The sequence below is a fragment of the Dipodomys ordii genome, unplaced genomic scaffold (assembly GCF_000151885.1).
Source record: "Dipodomys ordii isolate 6190 unplaced genomic scaffold, Dord_2.0 Scaffold2, whole genome shotgun sequence".
In the NCBI taxonomy this organism is placed as follows: domain Eukaryota; kingdom Metazoa; phylum Chordata; class Mammalia; order Rodentia; family Heteromyidae; genus Dipodomys; species Dipodomys ordii.
In genome coordinates, this window is record NW_012267218.1 from 28,684,561 (window position 1) to 28,708,238 (window position 23,678).

At 41.3% G+C, this 23,678-nt stretch overlaps 3 protein-coding genes across 4 annotated transcripts in view; 2 read left to right on the forward strand and 1 right to left on the reverse strand.

The window, feature by feature from the left end:
* Positions 1–2,433, forward strand: part of Rdh11 (retinol dehydrogenase 11 (all-trans/9-cis/11-cis)) — a 14,220-nt gene extending 11,787 nt beyond the window's left edge. For both annotated transcript variants that reach the window (XM_013017530.1, XM_013017539.1), the window contains one exon: positions 1,564–2,433. In XM_013017530.1, coding sequence (XP_012872984.1) covers positions 1,564–1,666 — 103 coding nt within the window. In that variant the 3' untranslated portion in view covers positions 1,667–2,433. The remainder of the gene's footprint in view (positions 1–1,563) is intronic.
* A 3,001-nt stretch (positions 2,434–5,434) lies between these two features.
* On the forward strand, positions 5,435–21,137 carry Vti1b (vesicle transport through interaction with t-SNAREs 1B). Its single transcript, XM_013016867.1, has 6 exons — positions 5,435–5,758; positions 9,790–9,848; positions 12,136–12,327; positions 17,532–17,705; positions 19,434–19,495; positions 20,811–21,137. Exons 1-6 carry the CDS (start codon positions 5,644–5,646, stop codon positions 20,905–20,907), a joined length of 699 nt encoding a protein of 232 aa, XP_012872321.1. The 5' UTR covers positions 5,435–5,643; the 3' UTR covers positions 20,908–21,137.
* Positions 21,090–23,678, reverse strand: part of Arg2 (arginase 2) — a 29,051-nt gene continuing 26,462 nt past the window's right edge. The window contains exon 8 of the mRNA XM_013016856.1: positions 21,090–21,556. Coding sequence (XP_012872310.1) covers positions 21,351–21,556 — 206 coding nt within the window. The 3' untranslated portion in view covers positions 21,090–21,350. The remainder of the gene's footprint in view (positions 21,557–23,678) is intronic.

The window sequence follows — 23,678 nt, forward strand, 5'->3', positions numbered from 1 at the left end:
GATAGGAGTCTCACGGTCTTTCCTGCCTGGGCTGGCTTTGAACTGCGATTCTCAGATCTCAGCCTCCTGAGTAGCTAGGATTACAGGCATGAACCACTGGCGCCCGGCAAGAATTTTTTTTATTGTGAAAATACCGTACAGAGGAGTTACAATTACATGGGCACAGTTGTAAGAATTCTTTTCAGTCCAGATATGAATCCTTTATCAGACATATGGCTTGCAAATATATTCTTTCATCCTATGGATATTTTTTTAAATTTCTTACTGATATCCTTTGAAGTACAAGTTTTAATTTGGGGTGTGTGTGTGTGTATGTGTGTACATACACAGAGCCATACACATAGGCAAGTATTCTACCACTAAGCCCCTAAAATATTTACTTTTGATGAAATCCATCTTATTTATTTATTTTTGTCACTTGGGCTGTTGGTGTCATATCTAAGAAACCATTGCTTTACCCAAGCAAAGATTTACTAGTCTATGTTGTTTCTTCCAACAGTTTCATAGTTTTAGCTTATATCTAGGTGTATGGTCCGTTTTGAGTTAATTTTTGTATGTGGTATGTTATAGAGGCCCAAGTATATTCCTTTATATGGTGCAGAGGTTTATTTGATAGAAGTCTGGACCTATAAGAAGCAATTTTTATTTTATTTTTTGCCAGTCCTGAGGCTTGAACTCGGGCTGGGCACTGTCTCTGAATTTATTTGCTCAAGTCTAGCACTCTACCACTTGCGCCACAGCACCACTTCTGGCTTTTTCTGTTTATGTGGTACTAGGGAATCAAATCCAGAGCCTTGTGCATGCTTGGCAAGCATTCTACCACTAAGTCACGTTCCCAGCCCCCCTTTTAAAATTTTTATTAATTTATTTATTGTGTTGGTTGTGTTGCCTAAACTCTGGGCCTGGGTGCTGCCTCTGAGCTCTTCAGCTCAAGGCTAGCCCTCTACCATCTGAGCCACAGCGCCACTTCCTGCTTTTTCTGCTTATGTGGTGCTGAGGAATCAAACCCAGGGCCTCATGCATGCAAGGCAGTACTCTACCACTGAGCCACCTTCCCAGCCCTGTTTTTATGTTTTAAATACTGGTTTGGGGGTTTGAACTCAGGGCCTTGCACTTTTTTTTTTCCCTAACAGTTGGTGCTCTAGCACTAGAGCCATACTTCCAGCTGTGGCTTTCTGCTGGTTAACTGAAGATAAGAGTCTCTTTGGATTAGCCTGTCCAGGCTGGCTCCTCCATACCCAGTCTTTAGATCTCAGCCTCCTGAGTAGCTAAGATTGTAGGCATGAGCTACCAGTACCTGGGCAGAAGCAAACTTTTGTACACTATTATTTGAACATATATATTAAGCTTTTTGAAAACTCAAGCCCAGTTACCACCATCCCCCCAAAAAAAAATAAAAAGAAAGCTTGGAGAGTGAAGAAATAGGACAGCACTGGCTGTGTGAAGCACCTGGAGGACACCTGTAATCTCTATTTTGTTTGGGTTTTTGGTCATATTTATGACAAGCAGAGAGAAGGCTCCATTATTAATCCTCTTCAATTATTTTTCCTCTTTGTTTTCTAGTGACTGCCAAGTGGCATGGGTTTCTTCCCAGGCTCGAAATGAAACGGTAGCAAGGCGGCTATGGGACGTCAGCTGTGACCTGCTGGGTCTCCCAGTGGATTGATGGGTCATCATGGTTAGACCCAAAAGAAGACAATAGCAGAGATGTAATGTCCTCTGCGAAAAATCTCCTCTCAAGGTGGCCAACACTTTGACCACAAAGACCAGAACTTTCTAGCCTTGCTTGCTTCATGTCCACTTCAAACCCAGTACACTGCCAGATTTATCCAGACTTAACTTTTTTCCTGTTACCTACCAGAGTTCCTAGCTGTGTCATTGGAAAAGACACCCTTTCTATGTCCAGCACAGCTCATAGCTTCCTTCTGAGACCTAATACCTAAAAACATCAAACCTTTGGCAGGGTTGATGTATGAAGATATGGGCTAGTTTCTTCATTCTTTATTCACAACATACTTCCTTACATCCAACCAGTCTTCACTTTGAGTGACTTTGCAACCTCAGCTGAGTTCCACAATTCCCAGTGGCTGCATCACCAACACTGGAATTCTTTCAGGAAAACTTACTGTATCTGGATTGTGGCCTGGACTTACTACTTATCCAGACAGCCCAACTATACTGTGGTCCAGGCACTTTCCCATGGCTAAACCACAGAAGAGCTTCCTTTCCTAAAAAGTTTGCGAAATTTGAGGGAAGGCTGTCATTTTCCTACAGTATTCTCAGACCAATAAGCAGATAAAATAAAAAGGGCATTATGAGAAGATAGGCCTCTTGGCTCCAAACTGACCCCAGGCCCATGTAAACCTCCCTTTTGTGCCTTAGTCTCTCTTAGAAAACCATAAAAAGAAATGAAAGACTTTTCAGTCATTGTATATAAATCTGTGTGTCTTATGTATTTTCACAAAACTCTTAATGGCCACAAAGCAACAGTATGAAACTAGACCCTCCTATAGCTAAACAATCAGATATCTACCAAGCCAAAGACATTGGTACAAAGACCCAATGAACTGCAAAGGTAAGGAGACTATATGTGAATAATCAGTCAAAAAGAAGAGTAGCAGGGATGAAATTTAAAAAGTAAAAAGACCAAAAAAAAAACTCTAGAAGCCTGAGAAATGGATAACATGAAGGCTCTAGTTAAGGACTTAGGAAAACAATTGAAAGGTAATACACAGCTATAGAAGAATTGAGCATCCTAGTTAACAAGACTGATGTAGCATCATCTTAATTGGTCCATAAGGCAGAAAAAAAACACTTGTTTGGAGGTAGTGCTGGGGTCTAAACTCAGGGATTCATAATTGCAAAGCTAGTGTCCTACCACTTGCTCCCTTTCCCTCCCTCCCAGTTATTTACAGAAACTATTCTAAGACCTAACCGTGGTAACTAAAGTCAATTTAATAATCTTTCAGGACATAACCTTGTTAAAAAGATTAAGGTGTTAGTTTGGAGCCTGGACGTCTAACTTGGTGGTATAGTGCTTTTTTGGGGTATAAGGCCTTGGTTTCATTTTAGCCCTAGCTCTGTGACAGAAAAGATAAAATGTGAGCTTACTAAAACTCCATTTTATTTGGAGAGCTTTTGCCCAAAAATAATGCTAACCTAGGAAGTCTGAGTAAGTGGTAATGTTACCATTACTTGCTTGGAGACTATACAGAATAATTATACTTTAACTTTGGTAGGAAGAGTTTTAAGCTAGTCTTTGTGTCTTGTATTTGTACATAAATCGAACTTTTTTCTTTTTTGCCAGTCCTGGGGTTTGAACTGAGGGTCCTGGACACTGTTTCTTTTTGCTCAAGGTTAGCACTTTACCACTTGAGCCACAGTGCTACTTCCAGCTTTTTCTTTTTATGTGGTACTGAGGAATTGAACCCAGGGTTTCAGGCATGCTAGGCAAGCACTCTACCACTAAGCCATATTCCCAGCCCTCGAACTTGTTTTGACCATTAATCACTATTTAGAAATGGTCATTTCATGGGAAAACTGGAAAAGTCTAAATAATAGTGCAATGAATAAACATTAATAATGAATGCTTTACTTCATTTATACCAAATTGTCAATAAGAAATGTTCTTGATTTTCATGTTTTTTAAAGTGTTTTTTTTTAAGCCACTTTTTAAAAAAGTATGCAGTTTTCCATCTAAAGGATAAATTGTCTCAGAATCCAACTTTTAGTACAACCACAATTCCTATGTCATTAATTTGGGGTCTTTGATAATTTGCACCTCCCTCCCCCATGATCTATGACACAGTTCAAACATCACCTTCTGCATTTTTGATTGTCCCTGGCTCTCCTTTTTTTGCTCTTTTTGTACCAACCTTTTATTTACTAGAATACAATACATTGCCATCAACTTTTACTTTTTTTCTGTCGGTCATGGGGCTTGAACTCTGGGCTGTTCAGGCTCTTCAGCTCAAAGCTAGCACTCTACCACTTGAGCCACAGCTCCACTTCTGGTTTTCTGGGTGGTTTATTGGAGATAGTCTCATGGACTTTCCTGCGCAGGCTGGCTTTGAACCGTGTTCCTCAGATATCAGCCTCCTGAGTAGGGTTACAGCCACTGGGTGGCTGGCCACACTTGTCATTTATGCTCAGCTCATATTAAGAACTGAGCAAGTTCAATACTTGTTGGATCAATGGGCAATGAAAGCTGGCAAAAATAGTGGGCCTTAAAAAAAACAAATCACATGCATTTTCCCCCCTCTTAGGATATCTCCCCTATCGTCCTCGCTGGGGTTGGAACCATAGGTCTCACTCATACTAGGCCAATGAAGTAATACAGAGCTGTTCTCAGCCCCAACACCTTTTAATAATGTGGACTGTGTACACGTTTGAGAGCGGCCTCCTGTGGAGCAAACCATGCGGTCAGTATTTTTGTAATTTGTAGGTATAGAGGGAAAAAAAATGACTTTTGTCAGTAGTGGGGCTTGAGCTAATCACTTTGGGTTCCAGAACCACTTCTGGTTTTCTGGTGGTGGAGTTAAGAGTCTCACAGACGGGCTGGGAAGGTGGCTCAGCGGTAGAGTGTATGCCTTGTAAGCATGAGGCCCTGGGTTCGATTCCTCAGCACCACATAAACAGAAAAAGCCGGAAGTGGCGCTGTGGCTCAAGTGGTAGAGCGCTAGCCTTGAGCTAAAGAGCTGAGGGACAGCGCCCAGGCCCAGAGTTCAGACCCCATGAACGGCAAAAAAAAAGAGTCTCACGGACTTTCCTGCCTGGGCCGGCTTCGAACCGCGATCGTCAGATCTCAGCCTCCTGAGGAGCTAGGATCAGAGGCTCAAGTGAGTCACCAGCGCCGGGCAATTTTTGTCTTGAAAGTGATGGTACTGCTGTTACACGTGGCCAGATGACACCTGCGGAAGCCATCTCCAAACCAAGTCATAAACCACCCAAGAGTAAACCCGCAGCTCAGATTTACCTATCTAGGCCCAGATCTCTGCTTAACCCCGGCCGCCGGAGGGAGGGGAGAGGGCGGCACACTGACCACTTACTTGACCGCCCAACCTTGCCGGACTGAAGGCGAATGCTTAGGCAGAATGCGAACCACAGAAGACCGAAGGCCAAGTGCATTGGCAGCGAAGGCTTCCCGAGCCCCGCCGTACCTACCGCGCCCCGGCTGGGAGACCCTGCCTGCGTCGGGGCGCCCCGCCGCACTACAATTCCCAGCGTGCATCGCGGCGGCGCCCCCTCGCGGGCGTCGGAGCTGGCGGCCGAGCTGCCCGTCCCGCCGGTCCTCGCCGGCCCTCTCGCCGCGGCGCCTTCTTCATCCCGGGATCCGGTATTTCCCAGTCCGCCGACAGCCGCTCACCCCCGTGTGGCGCGGTTGCCCCAGAAGTCGATGGGACGCCTCCCCTCCCCCGTCCTCCCCTCAGGCCTCCGCGCACGGCGCTCCCGCGGCGACGGGCTGAGCGGGGAGGGGCGTTCCGGCTCCGAGGACCCCGCCGCGGCCCCGGAAGCGCCTGGGCCCGGGCGGTGGTGGCGCGGCGCCGGCGGTAATGGCTTCGGGACTGGGCGGCTGACCGCTGGGCTAGCAGTGGGCCCCGCGCCCGGCATCTCGGCGGCCGCCGCCCCAGCGCGCCCCGCACTATGGCCACTTCCGCCGCTTCCTCGGAGCACTTTGAGAAGCTGCACGAGATCTTCCGTGGCCTCCATGAAGACCTACGAGCTGTGCCCGAGCGGCTGCTGGGGACAGCCGGGACCGGTGAGGACCGGGCGGGGCGAGCCCAGGGCCCCTCGGCGCGGTTCGGTTAGGAGGGGCTGCGTGACCACGCGCACGCGCGCACACGTCCCCAGGGCACGGGGTCTCCCTGCGGCCGCTTGCGGTGGGCTGGGCACGCGCTCGGGGATGGACGTCAGTCCGCAGGTCGTCTCTCTAGGTTCTTCTCTCCCTTCCCCCACCCCCTCTTGGTCCCGGTTGTTTTCTTCCTATTTCCGCCCCAGCCACCTCGAAAGCAGGATTGGAGGCTCATAAATCTGTGGCAACATATTTCAATAGGATGAGGATTTGCTTGTCTTTCCCCATGCTGGGGATCGAACCCTGGGCCTCACACATAGCAGGCGAGCGGGCTCTCCGTAAACGACATTATTCCCCAGCTCTAGCCCGGTTTTTGTTTTATGCGTCTAAAAGCATCGCTGGAAGAGAGGTTCATAGTTTTCGCCAGATGGCTAAAAGCCCATAGCACAAAAGAATTATAACTTTTGGAGTTTGGAATGTAAGAGATTAAATGGGAGTTTGCCAAACATAGGGGAAATGGAAGGAGACCACAAAGGAATATACAAAATTGAATAATCCCAGCTATGGAGTTTAGGGTCTGTTGGATAGTAGCAGCAGATAAGGAAAGTTAAACAGCCAGGTTGTAGAGTAATCTAAATGACACATTAAGACTTTTGGGCTTTATACGGAGAATCACAGTAAAGGATTTTAAACAGCTGATTTACGGATTTTTGTTTTGGAAGCACAGCACTGATGAATAGAAAGGAAGAGGGAGGCTACAGAGAGCTTTAGGAGCCTCACCTGGCAATTGTCTGTGGGAATCTTGAGAATGAGTCTTAAAGAGAGGTGGTTCTGAGGCAGAAATTAAGACAGAACAAGTATGAGAAGTGACAGAGGGCTTCAAGGTTTTCAGCATTTCAGTTGATCAGTTGGATGAATGAACTTAAGTAGATGTAAGAGAAACATCGTTTGGATTGTGGATGAGAATGGCAAGGGTGCCTGTAGAATGGAGATGAATGATGCATTTCATTGTAGCCTGGAAAAATGTTTATTTTGCCATTAAAAATTGCTCATAATCTTAGCTACTCAGGAGGTTGAGATCTAAGGATCATGGTTCAAAGTCAGCTCCAGCAGAAAGTCTGTGAGACTTTTACCTGTATCAAAAAACCAGAAGTGGAGCTGTCAGTGATAGACGAGCACAAAAGCTCAGGAACTGCACCCAGGCCCTGAGTTCAAGTCCCAGGAGACAGACAGACACACACACACACACACACCACCCACCCACACACACACACACACACACACGATAACATTTATAAGCCAGGTGCTAGTGGCTCTTGCCTGTAATCTTAGCTACTCAGGAGACTGAGATTTGAGAATCATGATTCAAAGCCAGCGAGGGCAAGATAGTCCATGTGACTTTTACCTCCAGTTAATCACCAAAAAGCTGGGAGTGGAGTTGTGACTCAATGGTAGAGCACTGGCCTTGAACAGAAAAGGTCAGGACAATGCCCAGGTCCTGAGTTCAAGCCCTAGTAACAGAACCACAACAAAAATTGCATTTGTGGAGAACATGTTAATGTGAATTGAGAGGCAGAATAGTATAGCTTAAAAGCAAAAACTCTCAGTCTGGACTTCCTGGATTAAATCTATCTTGATGGTTGTATGACCTTGTAAGTCATTTTGAACAAACTGGGAAGTGGAAATAAATCATGACCTGTTACTTCACAGGGATTTTGTGAGGAGTAAATGAGATAATGTACACATTATGAGATAATGTGCCCCTAGGATACTGGGACTACAGTAAGAGCTACTAGTTGTTGTTATTAATACATGGGAAATTTGGTGTTTCATTTAAATAAACAATAATAGTAGCTTTTTTATTTTTGGTCGGTCGTGGGGCTTGAACTCTGGGTCTGGGTACTGTCCCTTAGCTCTTCAGCTCAAGGAGAGCATTCTACCACTTGAGCTACAGTGCCACTTCCCATTTTCTGGTAGTTTATTGGAGATAAGAGGATCATGGTTTAAAGCCAGCCCTGGCAGGAAAGTCTATGAAGAGACTCTTAATCTCACCGACTTTCCTGCCCAAGCTAGCTTTGAACCGTGATCCTCAGAGCTCAGCCTCTTGAGTAGCTAGGATTACAGGCATGGGCCACTGGCACCCAGCTTCTAGTAGCTCTTTTTACAATGCCTGTTTTGACTACATTTTTTTCCAGAGCACATACTCAGCACTTTACATTATGATACAGTGTACTGTCTTCATTCTATTAAAGCAGTAGTTTAAGAGTAATGTGGTCCCTGAAGCAGCAACTTCCACACTATCTGGGAACTAGTTAGAATGCTAATTCTTTTTTTTTTTTTGTCTGTCATGGGGCCTGAACTCTGGGCCTGGGCACTGTCCCTCAGCTCTTTAGCTCAAGGCTAGTGCTCTACCACTTAAGTCACAGCATCACTTCCGGCTTTTTCTGCTTATGTGGTGCTGAGGAATCAAACCCAGGGCCTCATGCATGCATGGCAAGCACTCTGACAGAGACACCTTCCCAGCCCAAGAATGTTAATTCTTAAGCCCCACCCAGACTTGCTGACGCAAACTGTTTTGACAGTTTGATTTTTACAACCATTCAGGGTATTTCTGATGCTAGCTCAAGTTGAAAATCTAGATTATTAATTCAGCATTTTGTTTAATCTGTATTCTAAGCGTCTAAGACAGTGTGAATACAGAGCATATGCTAAGTGCTCTGTAAATATTTGTTGAGTGGGTGAATTTGTTTGAAGACTATGACTTGTTGGGAAGAAAATAAATGAATATTGAAACAGAATAATTCCAGTTTTCACATTGCATTGCTTTTTTTTTTTTTTTTTTGGTCGGTCCTGGAACTTGAACTCAGGGACTGGGCACTATCTCTAAGCTTTTTTGCTCAAGGCTATTGCTATACCATTTTAAGCCACAGTGCCACTTCCAGTTTTCTGGTAGTTAATTGGAGATAAGAGTCTCATGGACTGGGGCAGGGAAGGCGGCTCAGTGGTAGAGTGCTTGCCTTGCATGCCTGAGCCCCTGGGTTTGATTCCTCAGCACTACCACATAAGCAAAAAGAAAAAAGCTGGAAGTGGCGCTGTGGCTCAAGTGGTAGAGCTGTAGCCTTGAGCTGAAGAGCTGGATAGCTATTTTAGGAAGTTTTGTGGCTATGACACTAATTATCACGAGATAATTAGTAATCCACTTTATATTATATTAAGTACTATAGCATTTCTAGTCTTGGTTTTGCACCATCTGAAAAGGTTTCTTCAGAATTTCAGATGCTGAAGTCCGTTCAGTTTATAGGTGAAGAAATAGATTTAGAGGGCTCTGATGTTTTTTAATTTTGTATGTTGTGAAAGCAACTGTTATCTACAAGTAGAGACTGTAGGTCTAAGAAGTGCCACACTGGGGAGCCAAAATCAAATTAACCTCATTTTTAAGATCCTACTGAACTTGTTATTTCTAGAGATTATTTTAGTGTAGATTTATTATTTATTTTATTTATAATTTATTTCTAGAGATTTATTTAGTAGCTGAGATTAGTCATTCTTGGACTGGTATACAAATCCTAATTAAAGGACACCCCCTTGGTTGAATATTATGGGATGCTTCCTATCACCTGGTGATATCGTATCTCAAAATACCAAAAAAAAAGAAGAAAAAAAAGCAAATATAGAAGAAGCGATTCACTGGGAGTTGATGTGGGAACAAGAACTAGTATTGGTAAATGTTCTTATTGATGTGTACTTGGGTCCTTTAAAGAAAGAGAAAAGACTGAGAATAGTTAAACTTGAAATGTTTCATAGGAAAGCTTTCTTCCTAGGTGATAGGTACCAGTTTTTCTCTCAGTCATTGTGAGTTCTTAGACATTTCTGAATGCCTCCTAGGGCATTACTACCCCCACCAGGACAGAAATGGGGGTGTCATGCTAAGCATAAGGAGTGGTTTTTACAAATTCGTGGAAGTTGGAATAAGTGTTTGAAATGTGCTCTTTTTCTAGAAGAGAAGAAGAAGTTAATCAGAGATTTTGATGAGAAGCAACAGGAAGCAAATGAAACGGTGAGAACAGAAAGCAAGCAAGTCCTGTTTCTTCTACTTGGTATTGGCCCTTTCTATAAGTAATGTCATGTCTTGATTACAGATTACCTATTCCTGTCTATTTATCTTGATTTTGACTGTTTCTTTTTTTCTCTTTTTCTTTCTTTTTTTTTGCCACTTGTGGGGCCTGAACTCTGGGCCAGGGCGCTGTCCCTCAGCTCTTCAGCACTGGGCTAGCACTTTATCACTTGAGCTACAGCACCACTTCCAACTTTTTCTGTTTATGTGGTGCTGAGGAATCAACCCAGGGCCTCATGCATGCAAGGCAAGCACTCTATCACTGAGCCATCTGCCCAGCCCCTTGACTATTTCTTAATAAGTGAGATGGTTATTGAGAGGAGCTGACAAACCGAAATAAGTGAAATTTAAAGACTCTTAAAATGTGAGTCTTTTATAATGTAACCCTTGTATAAGTAAAAAGGCATTTTTATGACTTTACTGGAGTGTACTTTTAAAATCTCTTACAAGCTGGCCATTGCCATATTCCTTTTTGTTATAAAGAGCAACATAGTAGCTGGATTTGGTTCCTTGGATAAGATTTGTATGAATCTGATGCTTGTCAGAAATCAGTTGCTGATTTCTAATTTCTGCTGATTTCAGAAATCTGGTTACTATTTATTTTGTTGGTGGTGGGACTTGAACTCAGGGCCAGGGCATTATCCCTGAGCTCTTTTTGCTCAAAGTTAGTGCTCTACAACTTTGAGCCACAGCTTTACTTCTGGTTTTCGAATCTTGTGCACTTTCCTGCCCAGGCTGGCTTTGAACCCTGATCCTCAGATCTCAGCCTCCTGAGTAGCTAGGATTACAGGCATGAGCCACAAGCACTCTGCTTTTTTTTTTTTTTTAAATTAATGCTGGGGTTAAAATTCAGTTTGTTATTTATGAGGTGGGCACTCCAGTACTTGAGCTATACTTGTAGCTCATTTGCTTTGGTTATTTTCGAGATGGGATTTCCGCCTTTGACTGGGTCAGCCTAGATGTTGATCCTTCCTATTTATGCTTCTTGTTGTAGCTGGGATAACATATACACCAATTTTTTTCTGTTCAGATGGAGTCTCACAAACTTTCTGCTTAGGTTTTGCCTTGAACTGTTATAAGTACTCCTGATCTCAGTCTCCTGAGTAGCTGTGATTATAGGCATAAGCCAAAGCATGCAGCACAATCTGTGTGTTTTTGTGTTGTTGTTTTTTTTTTGCCACTCGTGGGACCTGAACTCTGGGCCTGTGCACTGTCCCTCAGCTCTTCAGCTCAAGGCTAGTGCTCTGCCACTTGAGCCACAGTGCCACTTCTGGCTTTTTCTGCTTATGTGGTGCTCAGGAATTGAACCCAGGGCCTCATGCATGTAAGGCAAGCACTCTATCACTGAGCCACCTTCCCAGCCCCAATCTGTGGCTTTTCTTTATGGGAGAAAATTGTGATCTGATGAAAGGAAGAGTTCTATACTCTAGCTTCAGCAAACCCATTAAAATGACTGCTAAAAATCCAAGTCCTTAGTAATACTCTGAAAGAATAATACCCACTTTTCTAGGTAAAGTGGCTCACGTCTGTAATCCTAGCTACTCAGGAGGCTGAGATCTGAGATCAAAGCCAGCCCAGGCAGAAAAGGCTGTGAAACCCTTTATCTCCAATAAACCACCAGAAAAATAGAAGTGGCATTGTGGCTTAAGTGGTAGGGCCTTAGCCTTAAACTGAAGAGCTGAGGGATAGTGCTTAGGCCCAGAGTTCAAGCCCCATGACCAACAAAAACAAAAAAAATAGCTGCCTCTAACTTTTGTTATAATTATAAGCTGAGGGGAAAATTTCTTTTTAAGCCAAAGAACTTTCTTCTGGTTGAAGACCAATTTCCCAGTTATCCCACAGAAATTGTGACAGCTTAAGCTTATCTGTATCTTTTTCTCATTCTTCATGACCAGAAGAACGGTTCAGACCACTAGACTGTGGAAACCATCTCCTGGTAATGTACAGGACACTTCCTAATACCGTTATACAGCTGGGCATATCCTTGATACCAGTTTTGTAACCCATCTTTCTTTTAGTTAACATATTAATAGCATTTTTTAAATCTCACCACTACCAGTTTGTTTGATGTTTATGTATTTTCTCTGAACTTAGCGAAAATGATTTTACTCTGTCCACCTTAGGCAAATAAAAGTGCTATTTGGGGTAGTCTGGTTTTGAGTTCTAATTAGATACACAGGTAAAAGAGGGGAGAATCAAGCCACCTACTTATTATTTTCTGTCTTCCTAGCTGGCAGAGATGGAGGAAGAACTACGGTATGCACCCCTGTCTTTCCGTAACCCCATGATGTCTAAGCTACGAAACTATCGGAAGGACCTTGCCAAACTCCATCGGGAAGTGAGGACTACACCTTTGACAGCCACACCTGGGGGCCGAGGAGACATAAAGTATGGCACATATGCCTTAGAAAATGAACATATGGTAAGTGTTTCTGCAGTTTTGAAGAAAAGAATAAACAAGAATTAAACATATTATGAAGTATTGTTTGCATCCTCAGTGCATACTGAATTTTTGTGGGTTTTTCTTTACCTTTGTCCTCTTTCTTGCATCTAGTTTGCATTCTCTCCTTTGGTGCCTGGTCATTTTAATTCTGGTCTTCTAAAGTATATGCTGTTTTAGATTTCATTGTATAGATAAATGAGTAAGTAGGTAGGTGGATAAGCAATAAGACAGAGTGGTTTGTGTGTTAATACCAGTATTATCTGTTCTTATCTAGACTTATTGATCTAATTTCTTCTTGAGCTTTCGTTATTTCATGTAAGTTTTAGGATCACTCATGTATGTTAAAAAATTCAGTTAGACTTTCATTTTTGTTTTTGTTTTGTTTGCTGGTACTGGGGCTTGAATTTAGGGCCTAGAGCTATCAGCTTTTTTGTTCATAGCTGCCACTCACTTGAGCTATGCCTCTTAGTTCCGCTTTTTTGTTGGTTAATTGGAGATAGTCTTGAGGATGCTCTGCCTGGGCTAGCTTTCATAGCAAGCCTCAAATCTCAGTCTTCTAAGTAGCTAGGATTATAGGTGAGAGCCACTTGCACCTGGGTTCAGTTAGACTATTTATTCTTATATCCAAGACTGGGACTCAAACTCTGTATCTGAGGCTTGCTTTTGTTCATTGGCTTGCATTCTATGACCTGAGCCCTGCCTCCAACCCGAGTTAGGGTTTTTTTTGGTTTTAAGGTAAACAGAGTAAGTTTATTTGACAGTGAAAGGAAAGCCAATGAAGAAAGTAAGCAGAAACTCTAGATAAAGAAGGTCTTGCAAAGAGGAGCCCCCATATAGGTTTTTAACTCTTTTTTGAGAGGGGGTCTTATTTTGTTTTCTGCCCAAGACAACTCTTGGCCTGAAATAATCCTCCTACCTCAGCCTCTTAAGTAGCTGGTTAACTAGATTTTTAGTTTATCAGGAGTATTAAGCCAGGCAAGGTGGCTCATGCCTGTAATCCTAGCTACTTAGGAGGCTGAGATCTGAGGGTCCATTTGAAGCCAGCCTTGGCAAAAAAAACCCAGGAGACTCTTATGTCCAATTAACTACCAAAAAGTCCATATGGAGGTGTGGCTCAAGCACTAGACTTGAGCAGAAAAGATCAGGAGCAGTACACAGGCCCTCACCCTACATTAAAAAAAAAAAAAGGAATATTGTTACAAAATTTAGCCAAACTTGTAGTTTCAAGATGGCCCACAAAGGAAATAGAGGAGAAATGTAGAGTATGTCTCAATAATAGTTTTTCTTACACCCTATTTTGTTGTAAACAGTACACAGGCCCTAATCCTAGATCCAAAAAAAAAAAGAGAATGAAAGAAAAGAGTATTGTTACAAAATTAAATCAAACTTGCTTTACTGTAGTTTCAAGATGGCCCACAAGGAAATACAGGAGAAAAGCAGGGTGTGTCTCAGTAGTAGTTTTTCTTTCTTTTTTTTTTTGGTCCGGTCGTGGGGCCTGAACTCTGGGCCTGGGTGCTGTCCCTCAGCTCTTCTGCTCAAGGCTAGCGCTCTACCACTTGAGCCACAGTGCCACTTCCGGCTTTTTTCTTTTTGCTTATGTGGTGCTGAGGAATCGAACCCAGGGCCTCAGGCATGCAAGCCAAGCGCTCTACCACTGAGCCACCTTCCCAGCCCCTAGTAGTAGTTTTTCTTACACCCTATCCTGTTGTAATGGAGAGTGAACCAAATTGCCAAATTGCTTTACATTCAAAATACTGATTTATAAAATGTACTAATTGAAAACCTATATTCTGAAGTTGTCTTGAGAAATTGGGTAGTTAAGGAAATAAAACTTATTTGATTAAACTTAATGTATTGTACTTGTATCATATTCCACAAATATAGTATGAAGTAGAAATGGTCTGCTAAATAGCACTTAAGAGAAGTGGAAAGGGTCCCACTTCTGAAAACTGAACATATAGAAAGAGTGGTAATAGGATTTCAAACAAATGCTATTTCATGATGCATCTTTATTATAGTTTTTAAAACATTGAGAATGATAGTAGGGTGACATTCTGATTCAAAACAATCACAATCATTTGTGAATGATGTAACTCAAATAGATCCATGAAATCTCTAGTGAAGAAACTAGTGGGAAGGTAGTTCAGGGGTAGAGTGCTTGCCTTGCATGCATGAGGCCCTGGGTTCGATTCTGCAGCACCACATAAGCAGGGGGGAAAAAAGCCGGAAGTGGTGCTGTGGCTCAAGTGGTAGAACACTAGCCTTGAGGTGAAGAGCTGAGGGACAGTGCCCAGGCCTAGAGTTCAGGCCCACAATTGGACTCCCTTCTCCCCCCCCAAAAAAAAAGAAAAAAAAACTAAAAGAGGCAAGTAGAGCTTGTTAAAAATAAACATTGTAAAAGCAGCTTTGGTCATTTGTTACAAAAAGTAGGCATGAAAATTCCTATTTTGTTCTAAAATTATTTGATCAGAAGTTATAAAAATGTTAGAGAAATGGCTAATGTAACTAGCTGTATTTGAACCTTATTCAGTGGTTTCTTCTCATCTACATGCTGTTTGTTAAGTGAAAATACTTGATGTTCTACTAGGAATATTTTTTCTTATTTTCTTATTTTCTTTTTTTTTTTTTTGGTGCTGAGGTTTGAACACAAGTCTTTGAGTTTGCTAGGTTTATTGCTGGGCCAGGCCTCCAGTCCTAATTTTTGCTCCTTATTGTTGATATAGTGTCTAATTTTCTGCTTGGACTAACCTCAGTCCACAGTCCTCTTATGCTTTGCATTCTGTAGGATCAGTGCTCAGGTGAGAATTCACTTCTTGATAATTCCTCGTTGTCATCTGTTCTATGGTTAGCTCCGTAAGCTAGGCCCCTATGATATATACTTTGAACTTGATGCTGTACCTCTGTTTTGTAAAATTGTTAATTCTGGCCTGACAAAAGCTGCTTTTGTTCTCATGCTATCTGCACTTAGGATCATAGGTAGAGTGAAACTTTGGTGGGGATTTAGAAAATGAGGGCACCTAGAAAAGCCAGGTAGTACCTTCCCTAAGACCCAATTACCATGGTAGCTTCAAAGTTTTTTTGTTATTTTGGTTTTGAGGTATTTGGCACAAAGTGGTAGAATTCTTTTTGGCTCATCAAGAATATAGCCATGGGGTTAGGAAGGTGGCTCAGTGATAGAGTGCTTGCCTTGCATGAGGCCCTGGGTTCAGTTCCTCAGCACCACATAAGCAGAAAAAACAGGAAGTGGCACTGTGGCTCAAGTGGTAGAGCTCTAGAAGAGCTGAGGGACAGAGCCCAGGCCCAGAGTTCAGGCCTGATGACCAACCCCCCCCAAAAAAATATATACAGCCAACCCCCCCAATATATATATATATAGATATACAGCCACCACTAGGCACCACTGGCTCACACGTGTAGTCATAGCTACTCAGGAGGCTAAGATCTGAGAAGCATGGTTCAAAGCCATTCCTTTGTAGGAAAGTCTGTGGGACTTTTAATCTCCATTTATAGTACTGTGCCTGCAAGTGGTATAGTGCTAGCCTTGAGCGAAAAGGCTCAAGGACCATGCCGAGATTCTGAGTTCAAGCCCTGTGACCCACAAATAAAAAAACAATATAGCCACTTTCGGTTTTGGTGGTGGTGGTGTTTTGCAGAATATAATAGTTTCTGGCTTCTAAATAATTTATGTGCTGAAAAAGAATAGTTTGTGGTCCCTGAGTCTTCAAGCCCAGTCATGTGGGAACCTTCAGAGAATTCTTTTTTTGTGTGGGCTAGAGAGATGAGTTGATTTGTTTGTAGCACTACCAAAGTTGCAGGCTATGTACATTATTAGGTAGCTCTCACACCTAGTTTGGGCCATTTCTAGTCCAAGAGGCACATATTTATGATGAGTTTGAATTGGTCTACAGCAAAAAGCTTCCACATGTTTTTCATTCTTCTTTGATTTTTGCTTGTATTACAAACAGTGGCATTGCAGGACTTCTGAAAATCAAGTAGATTGGACTTCAGGTTCTGCTTTAGTATGTGACCTTTACTAGGATCTTGCACTTCATTAGCATCTTTGGTGTTTTGACATTTTTTTTGTTTTTTGTTTTTCAGTTGTGGGGCTTAAACTCAGCCTGGGTTATGTCCCTCAGCTCTTCAGCTCAAGGCTAGTGCTCTACCACTTGAGCCACAGCACCACTTCCGGTTTTCTAGTTTTATTTATTATTTCTATATATTTATTATTTTATTATTTATTTATTATTATTATTTATTATTTCTAGGTTTATTGGAGATAAGAGTCTCATGGACTTTCTTGCACGGGCTTGCTTTGAACTGTGATCCTCAGCTCTCAGCCTCCTGAGTAGCTAGGATTACAGGTATAAGCCACCAGCGCCCGGCTTTTTAAAAATATTTTAAAAATAAGGTTTCGTTTATGTTTTTAGTACATTTATTTTTTATTATTTTTAAACAGTTGTACCAGAGAGGTTTCAGTTCAGCAGGTCAAATTATAGGTGCAGTTCATCTTGGTCAGTGTCACTCCTTCAGTAGGTGACAGGGCTGGGATGTAGCTCAGTGGCAAAGCGCTTGCCTAGCAAGTGCAACATCCTGGGTTCAATCCCCAGTACCAAAACAGAAAAGTATCAAAAAAAAAAAAAAAGAAGAAGTAGTAGTATTAGTGTAGTGGGGGGAGATGGGAAGGGGAAACAAAGGAGGAGGCAACAATGCTTGATAAAAAATGTACTCATTACCTTGCCCATGTAATTGTAACCCCTCTCTATGGTATTTTCACAATTTAAAAAAGTGCACTTGCACTCCATAAATCCACTGCACCTGAGTGTTCAATAGGTTTCCACCACAAGTATTTTTAATTTGCATCTGTATTAACTGAACATTTATATAGCATTTACATTGTATTATTATATTATGTTTATGTGTAAAATAATCTAGATGTGATTTAATATATACAAGAGGATGAACATAATCTAAATAGTTCATTTTATAAAAGGGACATGAACATCTGTAGATTTAGGCATTCTTAGGGGAAGGTTTCTAGAACTATTTCCTCACAGATAAAGAGGGACAAGTACATTGCAAATTATTGCTTCCTGTATCCTTTTTACCTAAGGAAGTCATAAATAATATGCTGACAATAAATTTATAATGAAAAAAGTAACTTTTCCCTCCTATACTCCTGTCAGAATCGGCTACAAACTCAAAGGGCATTGCTTCTACAAGGCACTGAGAGCCTGAACAGGGCCACCCAAAGTATTGAGCGTTCTCATCGGATTGCCACAGAGACTGATCAGATTGGCTCAGAAATCATAGAAGAGCTAGGGGAGCAACGAGAGCAGTTGGAACGTACCAAGAACAGAGTAAGTCTTGGAAGATGGTGAAGGGAGCAAGAATGGGAAAAGGGGTTTTACACTATACTTGGATACCATTCTGAGGCCAAATACTACTAAAGTTTTAAATTCAGAGAATAAGTAGCCTTTTGTTTTTTTAATTGTTCCACCTTTCTCAATTTTTTTTACCTTGTTTAGCTAAGAGAAGATCTTTCTTAGAAGTAATTTTATCCCTGCAATTTACACATTGTTTGAAGGTATGGCATTTGTTTTTGTTTTTGTTTTTTTTTGTTTTTCCCTGGTCATGGGGCTTGAACTCTGGGCCCTGGGTGCTGTCTCTGAGCTCTTCAGTTCAAGGCAAGTACTCTTCCACTTTGAGCCATAGCACCACTTCCAGTTGTCTGGTGGTTTATTGGAGATAAGACTCTCAGACTTTCCTGCACAGGCTGGTTTTGAATCACAATTCTCAGATCTCAGCCTCCTCAGTAGTTAGGATTATAGGCGTGAGCCACTGGTGCCCAGCTTGTTCTTGTTATCTTAAAGACTGAAGGAACTTGTTTGTCACATTTATAAGATTGCAGCCACGCCATCTTTATTAATTGGCAAGAGAATCTGTCATATTGTAATTAGTCTTATAAAAATGTCAGCTTCTGATAAGAGTCTATCATTTAGAGTGATACTTCCCATCAAGAAATAGTATCACACATAGTTTAAAAATTTATAAATTATAACTCAAACCTAGACTAACCTTTTATTGTTACCAAAGTAGGATCATTGTGGGAAGAAAATTAAAACTTAGGTCAACTGATGATTGTATTGGGGCCTCCAATCTACTGCTACTCTAAGAAGCTCAAAAAATAACCCATCTCTATGAGTTAATCTAGATAAGCACTTTTAAAAAAATAGCAGTATGCAATATTTTTAATAGACTAAGGCAAACCCAAACTGAAAAATAACTGTGGCTGAGATTTGGACAGGAAAGTATTAGATCAATGTGGTTGAGATTTTCTTGTACATCTTAATAACTACTAGTCCCAATTTTACGATTAATAAATGATTTCTGTCTCTTTTTAGTGAAAATTCACAGTAAATTGCTGTATTCAGGGCAAGCTGTAGAATGCAGCTTGTATGGGTTTTGAGTTTTGAACATACTAGGTGGATTTGTTGAATTTAAACCCTCACGAAAGAGCTGAGAGATCAACTTCCCAGGACATGAAGGAATAAGAACAGATGGCAAAGAGCAGCATTGAAATACCCTCTGATTACCAGTAGAATCAGTGATCAAAAGAAAAAGATCCTTTTACAATTTGATGTGGTGCCTCGAAGGGTTAAAGAGAAAAGTAGCCAAGATCCCAAAAGTGGTAACATACTCACTTACAGAAACAAATGAACTCAAGAGGCTCTCCTGGAATTTGGCTGATGAAATTCAAATCTTAAGTTATGTCAGTCACTGGCCTGGTACATGAGAAGCTGTACTATTTTGAGTAACCAAGGTAATAGATTAGCCTAGTCCCAGTCTACCACTGCCACACCAGCCTGGGAGATAGTGATTCCCAACCTCCTCAGTCCGTACCACAAAGCATCTTGTCCCTTCCAGGTTCTTCGATTTGTGCTCAACAGCCATTATTTAAATTGGTTTGAATTGTTAGCATTTTCCGCACACCACCTAATGCCCACTGTTAATTTAGGGATGTTTAAATTCTATACATTACAGAGTTTTGAAAGAATTGAGAATAATTTGCTATTTTCTTTTCTCAGTTGGTAAACACAAATGAAAATTTGAGTAAGAGTCGAAAGATTCTCCGTTCAATGTCCAGAAAGTAAGTTTTTAAAAGTCAAAAATTTCAATTGAAAATTTTAATTTTTAACTCAGTATCTTTAAACTGAAAAGCTTAGTGATTTACAAAGATCCTAATAACTCTCTATGTGCTGATACCACATAGTCCCTCTATACTTAATATGACCACCCAGCATAACAGAGGAAATAGAATGTGGTTTTATATAGATAATTTAAAAAAGGAATTTATCCTGGGATATGTATGTACTGCTGTGATTTAGAACAGTGAAAAAGTTGTCTACTCAAAGGACTTATAATCTCATCTTACATCACTTGTACACTTATAGAATACATATAGGAATAGACCTTCATATTCTTTGAAATATATCTGTAAAACCTTAATTAGAAAAGTTTTTCAGCCGGGCGCTGGTGGCTCACGCCTGTAATCCTAGCTACTCAGGAGGCTGAGATCTGAGGATCGCGGTTCAAAGCCAGCCTGGGCAGAAGAGACCATGAGACTCCTATCTCCAATAAACCAGAAAACCGGAAGTGGCGCTGTAGCTCAAGTGGTAAAGCGCTCGCCTTGAGCTGAAGAGCTGAGGGACAGCGCCCAGGCCCAGAGTTCAAGCCCCACGACCGACAAAAAAAAAAAGAAAAGTTTTTCACTGCTATTACTTAGTGCTTGCCCTTCATGGGAATCAGACCCTTTCCTGGTAATCCTTGTCTTGTTAGTAAATACACTTTAATAACAACAAGTTAAATGCTAACAACAAATCATTGAGATTGAGGATGAAATTGGGGCTAGTGAGTAGTGTACATATTTTTCCCTATTGTGGAATAGGGAAAGATCTGGAGCAAAAAATGAGAACCAGAGAATGGATTCTTTGTTTCTATGTGTTTGCAAACAAAAGAATAACAGAAGGGAAAAATAGCGAAGAGGTTTACAAAAAATTGAAAAACATAACCCATAAGACAGTTCTTCATCCTATCCTGTAAGAGAACCCATCCATGAGCTTGATTTTGACTTGACACTGAAGGGCCTGCTTCAATTATTCTCCCAATCTACACTAACTAGTATGTTTCTATATCACCAGATGATCATGAATTTGAAAGTGCAGGTTTCAAAGAGAACTAGGTTGTGTGCTTTGCTATTTATTGTCCTGGTTTTCCACACTTCTGTGAGGTAGTCAGTGCTACTAAGTTAGGGCTAAAGAACTTACTGCTAAGTAGCTGTGTAACAAAACTCAGTCTGCTTCACAGTACCAGCCTTAATCCTAGGTAAAATCCTAAGCATTAGGACAGCAAGAAATGAGGTGGTTCAGACTACTGACTACTACATACTATGTTTCACTTTGTAGAGTAACAACCAACAAGCTGCTGCTTTCCATTGTCATCTTGTTGGAGATAGCCATCCTGGGAGGCCTGGTTTATTACAAATTCTTTCGCAAGCATTGAACTTCCTGTTGGGGAGTGTTTGTGGACCAGAACCTTGACCCTGTGAATGAATGGTGTCAGGGATATGGAAATAAGTATGTTGCTGCTTTGGGCTAATCATTCAAGGATGTACTGTGTTGCCAGACTGGGATGAGGGAGGGCGACAAAACCACATAAATGTGAAGGAACAACAACAAGATCACTATGATATACCAAGGTAATAAATGCTGTTTATGTCTTCTTCAAATTTACATAGTATAACATTAATGCCTTGTGAACTTCAAAAAACCAAATACATTTACAGAAATATTATTGGTCACCAAAGTGGAGAGGTGAAATTTTACAATTGTGAGAATGCACAGGGTTCTCATTAAGGCAGTATTGACTCAGACAGCTGTTTAATATGTCCCCTTAACTCGCACCTCTGGAATGCCCATTGTGAAATGTGTCAGTGCACAGTGGTTCTAAATTCTCACACATTCTTTATTTTCTGACTCATCTGGTGAACTGGGAGTAGGAAGTTGGTCATAGACAATGTGCCCTCCTTCCCTTGTCTGACCAAAACTTGAAGCAATTACATCTACTGCCAGGCTAGCTGTAGCTTTTGCCTCTTCCTCTGAAGCAGCTAGCCAAGGATTGACTTCAACCAGATCCAGTGCTGACAGCAATCCTGGAAGAACAAGATATAATGAAACCTCAGAAATGTCCTCTTAGCTGCTACTTTCAGCTTTCCCAACTGGTAAAACCCAGTCTGTTTGCAATGTGAAACTGTCAGAAGGCCTTTTGTACCTCATCCTCTTGTAGCAATGAAGCTAAGTAAAACACTGCATGTTAGAGTAGGACTGGAAGAAAATTTTAATATAATAAAACATCTCTCCCTGCCCATCTAATATAACAGGCATTCCTATCAAGCTTTTTGATGCTGTATCTGTGGTTCCCTTTAACTCCCACAAGCTGGGTTTAAACCAAGAGCTTTCAGGTGTTAAGCACATACTGTTCCACTGAACATCTCCAGCCCTGTTGATAGCTCTTAAATCACCACGCCACATGCCTCGAATAGTAGTAGCCCTGAATAGTTGTCAGTACTGGAAACTTTGTTTTGAGATGGGTCTTGATAGGGATCTTGATAGTTAGCCTAAGCTACCTCAAACTCCATTCTCCCACCTTAGCCTCTGAGTGGTGGGCTCACAGGTCTGCACCACATATTCAGCCCAAACTTTCTTGCCCTTTGATGTCAAGTTCTGAGTGCAAATGCCTCATGTAACACATTTCTCATGTCTTACAGAAGACTAAGCATCTTGGCACTTGGTCATCAGAAAATTCCACCATATATATACTTATATACATGTGTATATATGTATATGTGTATATACACACAAATAAATACAAAAATATCCCAATGTATATGCATATACGTATGTACATATACATATGTATACACATAAATAAAGATATGAATATGTCTATATATATCTTTATTTTTATTTATTTGTGGTGGTATTGGGAGTTTGAACTCAGGGCCTTGTGTTTAGTTTTCTTACTCACTTGGCACTCTATCACTTAAGCCATACTTCCAACCCTGCTCTTTATTAGTTATTTTAGAGATGGATTGTCATGGACTTTTTACCTTGCTTGGCTTCAACTCACAATCCTCTAGAGTTTAGCCTCTTGAGTAGCTATGATTACAAAGGTATGAACCACTAGCACCCAACTTGTGGTGTTTACATTTATTTGGACTCTAGTTACCTTCTGAAAAACTAGTATTCAAGAATATAAGTATCTGAGAATATTTAGAGTGGCTATTAGATTACATCCACAATATGCTCAAAACATTATATGTGTTTTATATTCTTAGCAATGCATAGTTGACTACACCATACAAAACTTTAGTGACCAGGGATGTTATCTTAGTATTTCCATCATTTCTGGAACATTGACCTATGTCTCTGGTGAATTGTGTCTTTAGTTCCCACTGGATAAATATGTTCTTTTAGCAGTCCCAAAATTAGTAATAAGGTTTACATACATAAGATACATGTAATATTATACATGTCATACATGTAATATATAGTTCAAGATTATATATACATATATGTTTCCAGACTACTGCCAACCTACAAGTTAGTGTAAGCAAACTGTACTGATGGATCTAGTTGACAGTGTCATGATAATCAACTTGAATACTCAAATTTGGATGTGGTACTGCATGTCTGTAATTCCATCTGCCCAGGAAGTAGAGGAAAGAGGATTGTGGTTTGAGACTAGCCCAAGCAAAGTTAACAAGAGACCCTGTCTCAGAATATAAACTAAACTGCTAATGACATAGCCCTGGAGATGTTTCGTCCCCAGCAGATTAACAATTGTAGCAAAGGAAGGAAAAGCTAAGAAATGAACAAACACTGCCATTTCTAAGTGCTGAAGCTGTTAACTCCTCCTTAGACTGGTATCATTGGAGAAAAATAACTGAACTCCTAAGTTCCCTGTCCACTAACCCAAAGACCACTAACAATGTATAAGGTTGTGGGTTTGAGAATGACTATCTTGCTTCTGTCAGAAAGTATTTGTCTAAGATTTTAGCAGGCTCCCAAGGTTCAGTGCCCATTTCTGTCCAACTACTCAAGGGTTCTATATAGTCCTACATCTTTGAATCTTTTTTTTTGGGGGGGTGAGGGTGGGAGGGGGTGGTCTTGGGGCTTAACTCTGGGCCTGAGTGCTGTCTCTCAGCTCTTCAGCTCAAGGCTAGCACTCTACAGTGCCACTTCTGGTTTTCTGGCGGGCAGGGGGAGGGGGGA

Excerpts from the sequence above, each read along its gene's own strand:
- Vti1b (XM_013016867.1), top strand. The coding sequence starts at position 5,644 with ATGGCCACTTCCGCCGCTTCCTCGGAGCACTTTGAGAAGCTGCACGAG. Across the intron at positions 12,328-17,531 it reads CCTTAGAAAATGAACATATG|AATCGGCTACAAACTCAAAG; the intron begins GTAAGTGTTTCT and ends TACTCCTGTCAG. Across the intron at positions 19,496-20,810 it reads CTCCGTTCAATGTCCAGAAA|AGTAACAACCAACAAGCTGC; the intron begins GTAAGTTTTTAA and ends TTCACTTTGTAG.